Below are 17214 nucleotides of genomic sequence, written 5' to 3' on the forward strand. Positions count from 1 at the left end.
GGGTGCCGCCCATGGGCTATTGGATGGCTCGATCACCCCAGCCGCAGCCATCTCACGGATCTTCTCTTCCGCTACCTGCCGTTTCGAGAGGGGCAGCCGGTGTGGGCGCAGACGGATGGGCTGAGCAGAGCCGGTGTCGAAGGTGTGCTGGACCAGACTCGTCTGCCTGCAGTCTTTGTCACTGGCGGCAAAGATGTCCACATTCTCGTCCAGGAGGCACCTCAACCGCTGGCGCTGGTCGACGTTGAGGCCTACGCTGCTGCGCTGCCAAAGGTCATCAACAGCCTCGATGGTCTCAGTCGAAGGAGGTTTGTCAGGCTGAGAGGCTGAGGCGAGTGGAGATGACCACCGGCATTCGAAATCTGCTGAGCGGCAGCTGCCCAACGCCTGTCTCGTCTGGTCCCCGCTCCCTGCTTTTGGCCGCGTTGGAGAGCAAAAGTCTCTCCGCCAAGACTGATAGCCAGCTTTGCGGTGTTGACGCAGGCCCCCCAGCGGCTCAGCAGATCCAGGCCAATGATGCACTGGTCTTGAATGTCGGCGAGCCAGAAGTCATGCACCAGCTCTAGATCCTTCACTCGGATCCGGAACGGTTTCTTCCCCCGCATAACAGTTTTCTCCCCCCGTCACTGTCATCAGCTACAGTGGGGCAAAAAAGTATTTAGTCAGCCACCGATTGTGCAAGTTCCCCCACTTAAAATGATGACAGAGGTCAGTAATTTGCACCAGAGGTACACTTCAACTGTGAGAACCAGAATGTGAAAAAAAACATCCATGAATCCACATGGTAGGATTTGTAAAGAATTTATTCGTAAATTAGGGTGGAAAATAAGTATTTGGTCACCTCAAACAAGGAAAATCTCTGGCTCTCACAGACCTGTAACGTCTTCTGTAAGCTTTTCTGTCCCCCACTCGTTACCTGTATGAATGGCACCTGTTTGAACTCATCATCTGTATAAAAGACACCTGTCCACAGCCTCAAACAGTCAGACTCCAAACTCCGCCATGGCCAAGACCAAAGAGCTTTCGAAGGACACCAGGAAAAGTATTGTAGACCTGCACCAGACTGGGAAGAGTGAATCTACAATAGGCAAGCAGCTTGGTGTGAAAAAATCAACTGTGGGAGCAATCATCAGAAAATGGAAGACATACAAGACCACTGATAATCTCCCTCGATCTGGGGCTCCACGCAAGATCTCATCCCGTGGGGTCAAAATGATCATGAGAACGGTGAGCAAAGATCCCAGAACCACACGGGGGGACCTGGTGAATGACCTGCAGAGAGCTGGGACCAAAGTAACAAAGGTCACCATCAGTAACACACTACAACGGCAGGGAATCAAATCCCGCAGTGCCAGACGTGTTCCGCTGCTGAAGCCAGTGCATGTCCAGGCCCATCTGAAGTTTGCCAGAGAGCACATGGATGATACAGCAGAGGATTGGGAGAATGTCATGTGGTCAGATGAAACCAAAGTAGAACTTTTTGGTATAAACTCAACTCGTCGTGTTTGGAGGAAGAAGAATACTGAGTTGCATCCCAAGAACACCATACCTACTGTGAAGCATGGGGGTGGAAACATCATGCTATGGGGCTGTTTTTCTGCCAAGGGGACAGGACGACTGATCCGTGTTAAGGACAGAACGAATGGGGCCATGTATCGTGAGATTTTGAGCCAAAACCTCCTTCCATCAGTGAGAACTTTGAAGATGTGTCATGGTCCGGAGTCTGCGACTCCGTGTTTATGTTTAGTCTATTAGTATTCTGTGGTTTTGGTTACCTTGGGTGTTTGTATTCTTCTGTTCATGTTCCTATGTTCTGTGTCCCCCAGTCTGTGTTAAGTTGGTGTGTTATGTCATTGCGTGTATGTGTTTCCTGTTTTATTGTGAAGGTCTGCGTCTTATGTGAGTGTTTTCAGTTTGCCTCCCTAGTCTCGTCACGATAATCACTCCCAGCTGTGTTCCCCACCTGCGTGTAATCTCCCTGTGTTCTCTGGGTGTATTTAAGTTGTGTCTTCTGTCATGGTAGTTGCTGGTTCGTCTGCGTTATTTTCCTCGCCGCCATTCTGTGTTTATTCCTCCAGCTTCCTGGTCATTCTCCCCGCAAGGTACCCTCGTTAGTGTTCTGGTTTTGTGTTTAGTTTAGTTTTCCCAGTTTAGAGTTTTTACCGTTCTGTTTCTCGCCACCCCTTTTGTTGTTCTTATCCGATTGTAAATAAAGCTCATCCTCCACTTAAGCAGTCTGCATCTTGGGTCCGTTAAATATTCCACACGGCTTGCCCCGGCAAACCGTGACAAGATGAAACGAGGCTGGGTCTTCCAACATGACAATGATCCAAAACACACCGCCTGGGCAACAAAGGAGTGGCTCCGTAAGAAGCATTTGAAAGTCCTGGAGTGGCCTAGCCAGTCTCCAGACCTCAACCCCATAGAAAATCTGTGGCGGGAGTTGAAAGTCCGTGTTGCTCGGCGACAGCCCCAAAACATCACTGCTCTCGAGAAGATCTGCATGGAGGAATGGGCCAAAATACCAGCTACTGTGTGTGCAAACCTGGTAAAGACCTATAGTAAACGTTTGACCTCTGTTATTGCCAACAAAGGTTATGTTACAAAGTATTGAGTTGTATTTTTGTTATTGACCAAATACTTATTTTCCACCCTAATTTACGAATAAATTCTTTACAAATCCTACCATGTGGATTCATGGATTTTTTTTTTCACATTCTGTCTCTCACAGTTGAAGTGTACCTCTGGTGCAAATTACTGACCTCTGTCCTCATTTTAGGTGGGGAAACTTAAACAATCGGTGGCTGACTAAATACTTTTTTGCCCCACTGTATATATATATATATTCCTACAAGGAACAAGTTATTGCCAACAATGTGGAACAAGCTTATGCAATGGGTGTATTAATTGTATAGATATATTTTTGCTAGTCTGACATCAGACAGAAACATCTGACTAGTTGATACTAGCTTTCAGACATTACGTATCTTTTCAAATCATCAGACGTCATTTTAAGTCTATCCTGCTAAGAAACTATTCTAATATTTAGGTCAAGGCATGTTTTGACAAGAGATTTTAAATTAATCAGTAAAGATACAAATCAAGTGTACACTGTCTGCTCGATTTCAGTGGATTAAATAAAACAATTTCACAAGCATTTATGGGTCTATGTACAAAAATTGTAGACAAACCTATTCCCACTGTTATGTACAACTGGATAATCTAACACAATCACAGCTAAAATGCTAACTAAATCATTTATTTAAAAATTTAAAACATATGTTTAAAAATAGTTTCTGCTATTTTCTAAAATGCAATTAAACCCAGGTCTGGTGCTGGAGACATTCAACAAACCAATATTTTTATTTTCCATGCTTAGAAAATTGTTTTCCCTCATTTTCAAGCATCTAATTCTCACGTAATTATGAATTGCTTTTCTTTGAAAAACACACTAAAAACGTAATTGGTGATAAAGAAGAAAACAAAACTATGTCCCCAGCAGAGATGGGCAGTAACGCGTTACTTGTAACGCGTTACTGTAATCTGATTACTTTTTTCAAGTAACAAGTAAAGTAAGGGATTACTATTGCAAAAATGGTAATTAGATTACCGTTACTTTCCCGTAGGAACGCTGCGTTACTGCGTTACTAAAACCGTGATTTTTTGCGAGAATGTCTCACGACAGTGACGTAAGCGAGTGCGCCGTCAGTGACAACACCTGTGTGCAGATCAACAATGGATCACATATCGATTGTGGGAGAGAGTATGAGCGTGCAGCGTTTAAAGCATGGAAGTACTGACCTTACTTTGAGTTTGATTCCATAAAAAGTGACAAAAACATTAGCGTCCATCGTGCGTGGGAAGAAAACTTCTTTTTACAGCAAAAAAAACCCCCCTAAACGTCCAAGCAAGCACAAATTCACAGAGAAACTCGCGGATTCTTCAACTGACCGTGGCACACCTGCACCTGGGTAAACCTCCGCCTACCGCAGTCCTGCTTTACAGGTGAAAATAGAGCAACAGGACCGCTGAGTCTTTGACTTTATTCATTTTCTGCTGTGTTTTACTTGCATCTATTTGAAAGAGTGAGTGTAAACACAAAATAATATTTTATTTTATGTGCTGGAATGTGTAGAAAATAGGTTTAAATGTCAAACTAATTTATTCAAGTCAGAGAATGTTGCATATAATTAAATTTTTGCTTGATGCATAAAGTTAAAAGATTAAAACTGATAAAACAAGTTAAAAAAAGAGACTTTTCCATTTGATTACATTTTATATGATGGATTATGTAGAAAAAGTAGAATTGGGCTGAAAGATCTATTGCTTTATCACCTATTCAGGTTGTAAATCGTGTTTTTAAAAAGTAACTAAGTAACTAATTACTTTTGAAAATAAGTAATGAGTAAAGTAACGGGATTACTTTTTTGGGGAAGTAATCAGTAATTAGTTACTGATTACTTTTTTCAAGTAACTTGACCAACACTGGTCCCCAGTATGCAAACGATCAATGTTTGCATACTGGGGGAAAAGATTTCAAATTCACAGTTGTAGCTAATAATCTTACCTTCAAGTATATGTTTTCTAGATAATCCTCTCTCCATTTCTGCTCTGAAAAAAAAACATAATAAATTAAATTCAAAATTTAAAATAGTACTTTTTAACAACACTACAGATAGATTAGATAGCCTTGGAAAAGTATTTGCCTTTTTCCCATGCTGTTGCATGCTGGGGTAGCTGGTTAAAGTTTGCAGATATCAACAGACTCCATAAACTGATCCGTTTAGCTACAAATCTTGTGGAGATAGAACTGGACTCCAGCCTCCATTACTGTGTGGTGTCGGAGAGGCAGACGTTGTCCAAGATAAAGACAATGTTGGACAATACCTTCCACCCAGTCAATAACTATTAGCCAGTCATTGGAGCATGTTCAGTGAGAGACTGAGATTAGGCAAATGCACAACTGAACAACACAGGAAGTCATTCCTGCTACAATTTTATCTGATGCACCGTACACAGTGTAATAGTTGCATTTACTGTGAAAATAACAAATAAAGTTTTACAGTTTAGAGTAAAACGAATGATGAAGACCCTGGAGCAGCTGGTCCTGGCTCAGCTTCGGCACCTGGTGAGCTCATCACTGGACCCACTTCAGTTTGCCTACCAACCTGGCATTGGAGCGGATGATGCCATCATCCACCTCCTACATCGTTCCCTCTCTCACCTGGACATTGCTGGGAGCACTGTGAGAATCATGTTCTTTGATTTCTCCAGTGCCTTCAACACCATTCTTCCCACGGTCCTGAAGGACAAGCTGGAGAACTCAGGAGTAGGGATGGGTACTGGTATCCGGTGCCACGATGGCACCGGTTCTGACATAAACGGTAGTAACCAGACCGAAAAGCAACGCACATTTCGGTGCTTTTTTTTTCCTGTGATGTCATACACTTTGGATTCTAGCCAATCATTTTACCTTTGCAAGCGTAGTAGGCGGGCCCAGGTACGTACTTTCTTTTAGAGCAGAGCTACAGATTAAAAATGCCCAAGGCGAAGTGGTCAAAGTCTGGCTGTACTTCACAGTAAAAGATGCAAACTCAGCAGCCTGCAACAAGTGCTTTAAGGTGATACTGTGCAAAGGAGGGAACACCTCAAATCTGATGAAACACCTGGCGACGCATAGCGTTTTTTAAAAGCCGAGAAATGCACTGTATTTGATAGCTTGCTGCGAGACCTCACACCGAGCACGTCTACTGCGGGTGTGGTGCCTGGTATCTGACCCGGAGTTAGCAACATCCCCCGAAAACCCGAAGAGGAGAGTCCTGGCCCCTAGCCCTGCCAGTGTAGCAGAACTGATGACGGATGATGATGGCAGCAGCAGCCGTTCTTCTCTGCGTGAGTAACTTAATGTTGTTCGTGTGTAATTTACGCTGAGTAGGCTAACCACGTTATTACATTAATGCATGTAAGGTGAACTAGCAAACACGTCATAGTTACATGCGGCTATCTTCTTGTTTGATGGCAGATACTCCCTTCGCCCTGGCCAAAAAGGCTAAAATGACCAAAGAAAACAGTGGAAAACAGCTAAACATGAGAGGTTTTTGGACAAAGTTTGTGTTTTTTTCCATTGATTAAGCACTGCTTCCAGCCAAGAGTGATACCATAAATCCCCTATAGCTGCAGAAAAGGCTAACATTGTTATCTGTTTACAAAAAAATAGCTAAATATGAGAGGTTTTAGGACAAGTTTGTGTCTTCCATTCTTTAAGCACCGGTTCGAGCACCGTTTAAGCACCAGCACCATTTCAAAAGTTTGGTACTGGTATCGGATAAAACCTAAACGATACCCATCCCTACTCAGGAGTGGACAATCACATCACTACATGGATTCTGGACTCCCTCACCGACCGACCACAGTATGTGAGAACTCAGGGCTGTGTGTCGGACAGGGTCGTCTGCAGCACGGGGGCCCCACAGGGAACAGTTCTGGCTCGTTCCTCTTCACCATCTACACTGCAGACTTCTCCCACAACTCCACCCAGTGCTTCCTGCAGAAGTTCTCTGATTACTCTGCAATAGTCAGCCTCATCACTGATGGGGACGACAAGGAGTACAGAGAACTGACACAAGGCTTTGTGGACTGGTGCCAGCTGAACTACCTCCAGATCAACACTAGTAAAACCAAGGAGCTGGAGGTAGACTTCCACAGGCACAAACATCCTCCACTGCAACCACTGAACATCCAAGGTCCAGGGCATCTGCTGTGGCAAATGGGTGCAAGCCTTTGACCACAAACTTAGTCACTGCTCGGTGACATTCGTCTATCCTGGCCTGAAAGGAGACGCTACCGGTAGACTGCAGCGAGAACTGCCAGCATCTGAGCCAGCCAGACTCTGTCTGTCTCTCTCATCATGGTCACCTAAATGCAGCGCACAGTAATGGCAGGTTTTGTAATAAGGCAGATCGCGCTAACATAATATGCACTGTTAGTTGATTATTTACCTGCCGCATTAACGGGAGAGGACGTGCAAACGTTTCCGCTGCTGCTGGGTTGAGATTCACGAGTCCAGAGCGGAATTAAAAACACGACATTCATTTAAGGTTATTGCGTGTTTTGTGAGCAAATGCTTTTGCATATTCGTAGTGTTTCCTCCCTTAAATGAAATCTCTACTTTTCAAGTACTGCAAGTTGCCCTGTTGTCATCCGTTCTCGTAAAGCATAGGTGTCAAACTCTGGCCCGCGGGCCAAATTTGGCCCGCAGCCTACTTACATTTGGCCCGCGAAGCCATACCAAATTACTATCAGAGCTGGCCTACTGGTATTATACAGCTAATATATATATTGTTTAGGTTTAGTATTAAGCTTTGCTTGTTCCATATTCAGTTTTTCAGCAAAACGTGTTTGAGTCCATAAGATATGATTCATTCTTATATCTGGAGGAATAAATATATTTCAATAAATATTAATGTTAGCCCGCGACTTTGTTCCAGTTTTGAATTTTGGCCCACTGTGTATTTGAGTTTGACACCCCTGTCGTAAAGTATAACCAAACTTTTGAGCGTTTGAGCCGCTTAGGCGCCGTGTTTCCTGCCAGGTAAATGACACTCCGCAATGTGGTGACGTCATTCGGGGCGACTGGAATCGATAAGGGAATCGTTTGCAAAACTGGCAAACAATTCCAAGGAATTGAAACAGTGGGAACCGGTTCTCAACAAGAAGATTATCTTGTTTATTATCTTATCTTATCTTATCTTATCTTATCTTACCCTATCTTATCTTATCTTATCTTATCTTAAAATGTCAATCATATATATGTAGTTGCTGTAATATTCTGGAAATTTATAATCAAGCTACTTGCACATATTAGAGCTATTTCTCATACTTGGAACTTTGTTACATGTTGTATCAATTAAGTTATTTCAGTCTGTTGCTGTTCTTGTTGTCTTGGAGCAATTGTAACCACACCATTTCCTTAGGGATTATTAAGGATTTTGATTTTGATTCTGATAATTGCCTTCAAGGTCTAGATAGTTGTATCTATCTGTCAGCACCATTCTCTTATAATTAATCATCATCATCATAGAAAGTGAGATGAGTGGGCAACCTGAGAGAGAAAACATGCATACTTTTAGAAAAGACAATGAATACTTACTTTCCACCCCAGAAGATTTTGGTGGTGATAACTAAACTGGAGCGCCTTGAGAAAAGACAAATAAACACAAAAATCAGACTGCTGGATTCCAGTCATCTCAAATATAATTACTGAAAAAAAAATAATGTGGAGGGTGTATATATATCCCCGCTTCTGCGGGCGGTCTATCCTTCAAGCTTGGGTCCTCTGGGAGCTTGAGGGTCCTGCGCAGTACCTTAGCTGTTCCTAGGACTGCACTCTATAGAGATCTCCAATGTTGTCCCTGGGATCTGCTGGAGCCACTCGTCTAGTTTGGGAGTCACTGCACCTATTGCTCCGATTACCAACGGAACCACTGTTACCTTCACCCTCCACATTTTCTCGAGCTCTTCTCTGAGTCCTTACTATTTCTCGAGCTTCTTGTGTTCCTTCTCTCTGATGTTGCTGTCATTGGGAACCACTACATCTATCACTACAGCCGTCTTCTTATGTTTGTCTACCACCACTATGTCCGGTTGGTTAGCCATCACCATTTTGTCCATGTCCTGGACGTCCCACAGGATCTTAGCTCGGTCATTCTCCACCCTGTGGGGGCGTCTCCCATTTTGATCTCATGACTTCCAAGTTATACTTGGCACAGATGTTCCTGTATTCTATGCCAGCCACTTGGTTATGGCGTTCCATGTATGCCTTGCCTGCTAGCATCTTACACCCTGCTGTTATGTGCTGGATTGTCTCTGGAGCATCTTTACACAGCCTGCACCTGGGGTCTTGCCTGGTGTGATAGACCCCAGCCTCAATGGATCTTGTGCTTAGTGCTTGTTCCTGTGCTGCCATGATTAGTGCTTCCGTGCTGTCTTTCGGTCTAGCTTTGTCCGGCCACTGGTAGGATTTCTGGATATCAGCCACCTCCACTATCTGCCGGTGGTGCAGACCGTGCAGTTGTCTGTCCTTCCATGATGGTTCCTTGCCTTCCTCCCCTTTCTTGGGTTTCTGCTGCCTGAGGTATTCACTGAGCACAAGCTCTTCGTGATGTATTCGTGGATGTTTGTTGTCTCATCCTGGACTATGGTGCTGACACTCACTAGTTCCTGGCCTCCTTCCTTCCGCTTAGCGTACAGCCTCAGGGTGCTGGACTTGGGGTGAAACCTGCCATGCATGGTCAGGGGCTTCCTTGTCTTGATGTCAGTGGCTTCTATCTCCTCCTTTGGCCAGCTTATTATTCCAACAGGGTACCTGACGGGCAGGGCATAGTTGTCGATTGCCCAGATCTTGTTCTTACCATTCAGCTGACTTCTCATGACTTGCCTTGCCCTCTGCAGGTACTTGGTGGTTGCAGCTTTTCTAGCGCCTCTTCCCCCAGGTACTTGTAGCTGTCCCCAATGTCTGCAATGTTGCTTTCTGGTAGTTTGATCCCCTCAGTTCTTACTACCTTCCCTCTCTTTGTTATCATCCGACTACATTTCTCCAGTTTGAATGACATTCCGATATCATTGCTGTATATCCTGGTGGTATGGTTCAGTGAATCGATGTCTCGTTTACTCTTAGCATACAGCTTGATGTCATCCATGTACAGGAGGTGGCTGACAACTGCTCCATTCTGTAGTCGGTACCATGCAGTTTTGTCCTCAGTTAAAGTCAACAACATCTTATCCCAACTGTGCACTCTTTGTGCATGGAAAATTGCTTTTACCTCACTGTCTGACAGTTTTCATGACATCACCATGTCACCATGTAGACTGGAATATGGAATATGTGTTTTTGCAAAGATGATTGTCAAAGCTGCATTCTGCTGGCCCTATCAGTAACCAACAGCTGACACAGGAGTCCCACAGTCTACCCTAATTCAGTAGCGTTATTGGTTGCACTTTCTTATACAGCTTAGTAATAAAGTTCTAGGTAAGGGTGACAAGGTAGAAACAAGTATGTAATAAAATTATTGCCACTCAATTACCAAAATAATAACCGGTTAATATCCAAGTAATATCGTGATAGCAACAGTGGTCACAGTTAGTTATACTAAATTTTATGTAATTGGATGACAACTGCTCCATTCAACACCATTCTTCCCACAGTCCTGAAGGACAAGCTGGAGAACTCAGGAGTGGACCATCACCATACTACCTGGATTTTGGACTACCTCACCAACCGACCACAGTATGTAATAACTCAGGGCTGTGTGTCAGACGGGGTTGTCTGCAGTACGGGGGCCCCACAGGGAACGGTTCTGGCCCCATTCCTCTTCACCATCTACAATGCAGACTTCTCCCACAACTCCATCCAGTGCTTCCTGCAGAAGTTCTCTGATGACTCTGCAATAGTCGGCCTCATCACTGATGGGGACGACAAGGAGTACAGAGGACTGAACCAGGATTTTGTGGACTGGTGCCAGCTGAACTACCTCCAGATCAACACTAGTAAAACCAAGGAGCTGGTGGTAAACTTCCGCAGGCACAAGCATCCTCCACTGCAACCACTGAACATCCAAGGTATGGACATTGAGGCTGTAGACAGCTCCAGGTACCTTGGTGTTCATCTGATCAACAAACTGGACTGGACTCATAATTCAGACGCCCTCTACAGGAAAGGGCAGAGCAGGCTGTACCTGCTGCGGAGACACAGGTCTTTTGGAGTGAAGGGCCCACTCCTGAAGACCTTCTATGACTCTGTGGTGGCCTCAGCCATCTTTTATGGTATGGTCTGCTGGAGCGGCAACATCTCTGCCGGGGACAGGAAGAGACTGAACAGGCTGATGCACAGGGCCAGCTCTGTTCTAGGATGCCCTCTGGACCCAGTGGAGGTGGTGAGTGACAGGAGAATGGTGGCTAAGTTTTCATTCCTGTTGGAAAACATATCCCACCCCATGCAGGAGACTCTGACAGCACTGAGCAGCTCCTTCAGTGGCAGGCTGCGGCACCCACGATATGGGACGGAGAGATTTTGCAGGTCTTTCCTCCCCACTGCTGTCAGACTCCACAACAAAGACTTTTGCAGCTGATCAAACACACACATCCACACATGTGCAATAAGACTAAGTGCAATACTCTTTTCTGACAAAGTTGTATTTTTACTCAGTTATATATAGCATTTGTATTCTATTTTTATCCTATTGCATATTTTATTCTACTGTATATAGTATTTTATTCTATTCTGTACAGTTGTGTACAGTATATTATTTGTATTGTATTCTAATTTTTGCTATATAACTTTTGCACTGTCCATTTTCTGCTGTGACAAAACAAATTTCCCATGTGTGGGACTAATAAAGGTTATCTTATCTTAGTCAAAGGAGCTTGCAAAGAAAAGTGTCTGGACTTCTTTAAGCTGCTTGAAGACGTTTCACCTCTCATCAGAGAAGCTTCTTCAGTTCAAAGGTCAAATGATGGAGAGTCCCAGATTTAAACCTAGTGGGAGTATCCCCCCGCAGAGGGACAAAAGGACCCCCTGATGATCCTCTAATCGCCTGAGCCATGTTGTGCCATGTGCTTGTGAAGTGGCTGTTTGGTCTCTCCAATGTAGAGGTCTGGGCATTCCTCGCTGCACTGTACAGCATACACGATATTGTTAAGTCTGTGAAGCAGTCCATCTGCATCTTAAGGACAAAGGTCACTCTTTCGAGGATGCCACTGTGAGCGACCATCTTTGAACAGAGGCGGTGGTTTACGACACCAACTGTCTGCCATCTATAATCCAGTTTTGAGTTCCCTCCCCAGACGCCTTAACACCCACTCACATCCTGGGCCATCTGACCTCAGGAATTTGCATGATAAGGTGGGGCCAGGTTTTACAATGAGCACACCCAAAACCCTGGCTGATTGGGACCCACACCTAATTTCACACCTTGGCTCAGGCGATTAGAGCATCATCAGGGGGTCCTTTTGTCCCTCTGCGGGGGGATACTCCCACTAGGTTTAAATCTGGGACTCCCCACCATTTGACCTTTGAACTGAAGAAGCTTCTCAGATGAGAGGTAAAACGTCTTCAAGCAACTTAAAGAAGTCCAGACGCTTTTCTTTGCAAGCTCCTTTGACTACGATGACCTGGATGACTGAGAACCTTCAGACATCTTATCTTATCTTATTTTGTCTTATTCTGTAGTTGGTATCCGTAGACAGTCTTGTCAATTATCTCACTGAGGGTGTTCAGGCCTATGCAGAACAGCAGTGGGGACAGAGCATCTCCTTGGAAGATCCCGCACTTGATGGTGACTTGTGCTATGGGCTTAATGTTCTCCACCACATCCCCATTGACTTCCTGATGAAGGCTCTTAGGGCCCTGTTGGTCTTGTATAGGTCTAGGCATTCCAGTATCCAGGTGTGAGGCATTGAGTCATAGGCCTTCTTGTAATCAATACAGGCAGTGCACAGATTGGTCAACCTGGTCTTGCAGTCTCAGCTGACTGAGGCTATCAACATCTACGCCCTGCTCGTGATCAGGTACCCTGCTGGAATAATAAGCTGGCCAAAGGAGGAGATAGAAGCCACTGACATCAAGACAAGGAAGCTCCTGACAATGCATGGAGGGTTCACCCCAAGTCCAGCACCCTGAGGCTCTACCACACCAGGCAAAACCCCAGGTGCAGGCTGTGTAAAGAAGCCCCAGACAATTCAGCACATAACAGCAGGGTGTAAGATGCTAGCTGGCAGGGCATACATGGAACTCCACAACCAAGTGGCCGGCATAGTATACAGAAACATCTGTGCTAAATATGGCCTGGAAGTCATGAGATCAAAATGGGAGACACCTCCAAGAGGGGTGGAGAATGACCGAGCTAAGATCCTGTGGGGCTTGTAGACACAGAGAGACAAAATGGTGATGGCTAACCAACCGGACATAGTGGCGGTAGACAAACAGAAGAAGATGGCCGTAGTGATAGATGTAGCAGTTCCCAATAACATCAGCATCAGGAAGAAGGAACATGAGAACCTAGAGAAATACCAAGGGCTCAAAGAAGAGCTTGAGAAAATGTTGAGGGTGAAGGTAAGAGTGGTCCCAATGGTAATTGGAGCACTAGGTGTGGCAAACAACATCGGAGATCTCTGTCCAGAAGAGCGCAGTCCTAGGATCCAGCTAAGATACTGTGCAGGACCCTCAAGCCGTCGGGCCTGTGGTAGAGGACCCGAGCTTTGAGGATAGACCATCTGAAGGGGTAAGAGGGGAATTATTTTTATTATATATACATATAAAAGGAACGCAAATCCCTATGTGTTTGTCCTCCCTCCTGTTCACTGACAACTATTGTCCCCTTTGGTGGTGGTCCTGAGGGTTGCTGACCAACTATTGTTCATGTGAGTCATCATGTAAGCTAAGGTGGCCTGTTGAGGTCACCTGACCTCAATGAATTTTGGTCATTACCTGCAGGGTTCTGCTCTGACAAGGAAGGCAAGTAGTGCTTACCTCATCAAATCTAAAAATAGACATAGATTAAAACAAAGGGATATCTGTCTTTTCATCTCAGACTGTTTTCTGGTGGCTTACATATGCACATTGCAGATGAACCTCGGGCCTTTCTCAGTAAAGTTATCGGAGACAAAGCTTATGAGGCAAGATGCAGCTGGTTCTGCTTTCAATGCTTTATGCGATCAGTTATTATTTTTGCTTTGTGTAGAAACACAGCTGGTATTAGTAAATAAATAACATTCATTTATTGATCATCATAGCAGACAAGCCTCCTATTGGTAACAAAGCACCATGCTAACGTACCGATATACCAATTGCATTAGTGAGCAAAGCTGACCATGATCGAGATTTAGACAAGAGCTCTGTGTCATGTTTTGACACAAATGGGACTCTAAATTCCAGTGTTGGGAAGGAGCATGGCCGACTACTCGGTTGAATTTTGGACCTTGCCTGAGGAGACCAGGTGGGGTCAGCCAGCGTTGATAAGTACTCTACTGAATAACCTATGCTAAAAAGGGAGCTTCTACTGTGAGAATTGCCTGTGACTCTTTCTGCTATTATGAATTTGTGTGTAAAGGTGGATGAACACGTGTCGCGGAGCAAGAGACTACAACTCCCAGAGGCCTCTAGGATGCGGGAAAATGACACGCAGGCAGTGGCGTGGGAAAACGGGACAGGAATTCTGAGGACGAGGGTGAGCAACCCATGCAAAATGGGCGTTCCAGATCATCTCCTGAGGAGCGACAACGTTGGTGGAGGGCCGATGAGTGCTTCTACTGCGGCCGCAGAGTCCATATTGCCATCTCTTGTCCAGCACAGCCAAAAGATTGCACCCGCCAGTAGAGAGGAGAGTACGGGTTGGCGAGGTTTCCTATTTATGGTCCCCTCCACGTTTAATGCTTGCGGCTAAGCTAACTGTTCACTCGGTTTCCTACCAGCTCCATGCACTAATTGATTCTGTGGCAGAGCAAAATTTCATTGACGCCTCGGTTGCTTACTCACTCCAATTCACCGCCCTCAGTGGTCAGCGTCTCCCGGAAATTCAATTCAATTCAATTCAATTCAATTCAATTCAATTCAATTTTATTTATATAGCGCCAAATCACAACATAAGTCGCCTCAAGGCGCTTCATAGATACAGAGAAAAAACCCCAACAATCATATGACCCCCTATGAGCAAGCACTTTGGCAACAGTGGGAAGGAAAAACTCCCTTTTAACAGGAAGAAACCTCCGGCAGAACCAGGCTCAGGGAGGGGCGGCCATCTGCTGCGACCGGTTGGGGTGAGAGAAGGAAGACAGGATAAAAGACATGCTGTGGAAGAGAGACAGAGGTTAATAACAGATATGATTCAATGCAGAGAGGTCTGTTAATACATAGTGAGTGAGAAAGGTGACTGGAAAGGAAAAACTCAATGCATCATGGGAATCCCCCGGCAGCCTATGTCTATTGCAGCATAACTAAGGGAGGATTCAGGGTCACCTGGTCCAGCCCTAACTATATGCTTTAGCAAAAAGGAAAGTTTTAAGCCTAATCTTAAAAGTAGAGATAGTGTCTGTCTCCCGAATCCAAACTGGAAGCTGGTTCCACAGAAGAGGGGCCTGAAAACTGAAGGCTCTCCCTCCCATTCTACTTTTAAATACTCTAGGAACAACAAGTAGGCCTGCAGAGCAAGAGCGAAGTGCTCTAATAGGGTGATATGGTACTACAAGGTCATTGAGATAAGATGGGGCCTGATTATTTAAGACCTTGTATGTGAGGAGCAGGATTTTGAATTGAATTCTGGATTTAACAGGAAGCCAATGAAGGGAAGCCAAAACAGGAGAAATATGCTCTCTCTTTCTAGTCCCTGTCAGTACTCTTGCTGCAGCATTTTGGATTAGCTGAAGGCTTTTCAGTGAGTTTTTTGGACATCCTGATAATAATGAATTACAGTAGTCCAGCCTGGAAGTAATAAATGCATGAACTAGTTTTTCAGCGTCACTCTGAGACAGGATATTTCTAATTTTAGAGATGTTGCGCAAATGGAAGAACGCAGTCTTACATATTTGTTTAATATGTGCATTGAAGGACATGTCCTGGTCAAAAATGACTCCAAGGTTCCTCACAGTCTTACTGGAGGCCAAGGTAATGCCATCCAGAGTAAGAATCTGGTTAGATACCATATTTCTAGGCTTTTCAGGGCCGAGTACAATAACCTCAGTTTTATCTGAATTAAGAAGCAGAAAGTTAGCGGCCATCCAGGTCTTTATGTCTTTAAGACATTCCTGCAGTTTAACTAATTGGTGTGTGTTATCTGGCTTCATGGACAGATAGAGCTGGGTGTCATCTGCATAGCAGTGAAAATGTATGCTATGTCTTCTAATGATACTGCCTAAGGGAAGCATGTATAATGTAAACAGAATTGGTCCTAGCACTGAACCCTGTGGAACTCCATAATTAACCTCAGTGTGTGAAGAGGACTCTCCATTTACATGAACAAACTGGAGTCTATTAGATAGATATGATACAAACCACTGCAGTGCAGTACCTGTAATACCTACAGCATGTTCTAATCGCTCTAATAGGATATTATGGTCGACAGTATCGAATGCTGCACTAAGGTCTAGCAGGACAAGCACAGAGATGAGTCCACTGTCAGAGGCCATAAGAAGATCATTTGTAACCTTCACTAAAGCTGTTTCTGTGCTGTGATGAGCTCTGAAACCTGACTGAAACTCTTCAAATAAACCATTCCTCTGCAGATGATCTGTTAGCTGTTTGACAACTACTCTTTCAAGGATTTTTGATATGAAAGGAAGGTTGGAGATTGGCCTATAATTAGCTAAGACTGCTGGGTCTAGAGATGGCTTTTTGAGTAAAGGTTTAACTACAGCCAGCTTGAAGGCCCGTGGTACATAGCCGATCATTAGAGATAGGTTGATCATATTTAAGATCGAAGAATTAATTAATGGCAGGACTTCTTTGAGCAGTTTTTTGGAATGGGGTCTAAAAGACACGTTGATGGCTTGGAGGAAGTAATTATTGAAGTTAACTCAGAAAGATCAATTAGAGAAAAAGAGTCTAACTTAACATCAATGGTACTAAGAGTAGCTGTAGATAATATTACATCTGTGGGATGATTACTGGTAATTTTTTCTCTAATGATTAAAATTTTATTTGTGAAGAAGTTCATGAAGTCATTACTAGTTAACGTTAAAGGGATTGTTGGCTCAAAAGAGCTCTGACTTTTTGTCAGCCTGGCTACAGTGCTGAAGAGAAACCTGGGGTTGTTCTTATTTTCTTCAATCAGTGATGAATAGTAAGATGTTCTGGCTTTGCGGAGGGCTTTCTTATAAAGCAGCAAACTATTTCTCCAGGCTAAATGATGATCCTCTAAATTTGTGACACGCCATTTCCTCTCCAGATTACGAGTCATCTGCTTTAGGGTACGTGTTTGAGAATTATACCACGGAGTCAGGTACTTCTGATTAGAGACCTTAGTTTTCACAGGAGCCACAGTATCCAGAGTCGTACGTAGTGAGGAGGTGAAATTATTAACAAGATAATCGACCTCTGTTGGGGTAGCGTTCAGATAGCTGCTCTGCTCTATGTTGGTACAGGGCATTGAAGATGATAGCAGTGGGTGGATTATATTCTTAAACTTAGTTACAGCGCTTTCAGAAAGACATCTACTGTGATAAAGT

At 44.3% G+C, this 17214-nt stretch overlaps 1 protein-coding gene across 2 annotated transcripts in view; it reads right to left on the reverse strand.

The window, feature by feature from the left end:
- The window catches only part of LOC309696401 (voltage-gated potassium channel subunit beta-2-like), a 248267-nt gene that overhangs the window by 135203 nt on the left and 95850 nt on the right, over positions 1–17214 (reverse strand). For both annotated transcript variants that reach the window (XM_082517619.1, XM_082517618.1), the window contains exons 7-8: positions 8150–8194; positions 4568–4611 (exon numbers count right to left, since the gene is read on the reverse strand). In XM_082517619.1, the coding sequence (XP_082373745.1) occupies positions 4568–4611; positions 8150–8194 (89 nt within the window). The remainder of the gene's footprint in view (positions 1–4567; positions 4612–8149; positions 8195–17214) is intronic.

The sequence above is a fragment of the Aulonocara stuartgranti genome, assembly GCF_965226115.1.
Source record: "Aulonocara stuartgranti genome assembly, chromosome: 20".
Classification (NCBI taxonomy): domain Eukaryota; kingdom Metazoa; phylum Chordata; class Actinopteri; order Cichliformes; family Cichlidae; genus Aulonocara; species Aulonocara stuartgranti.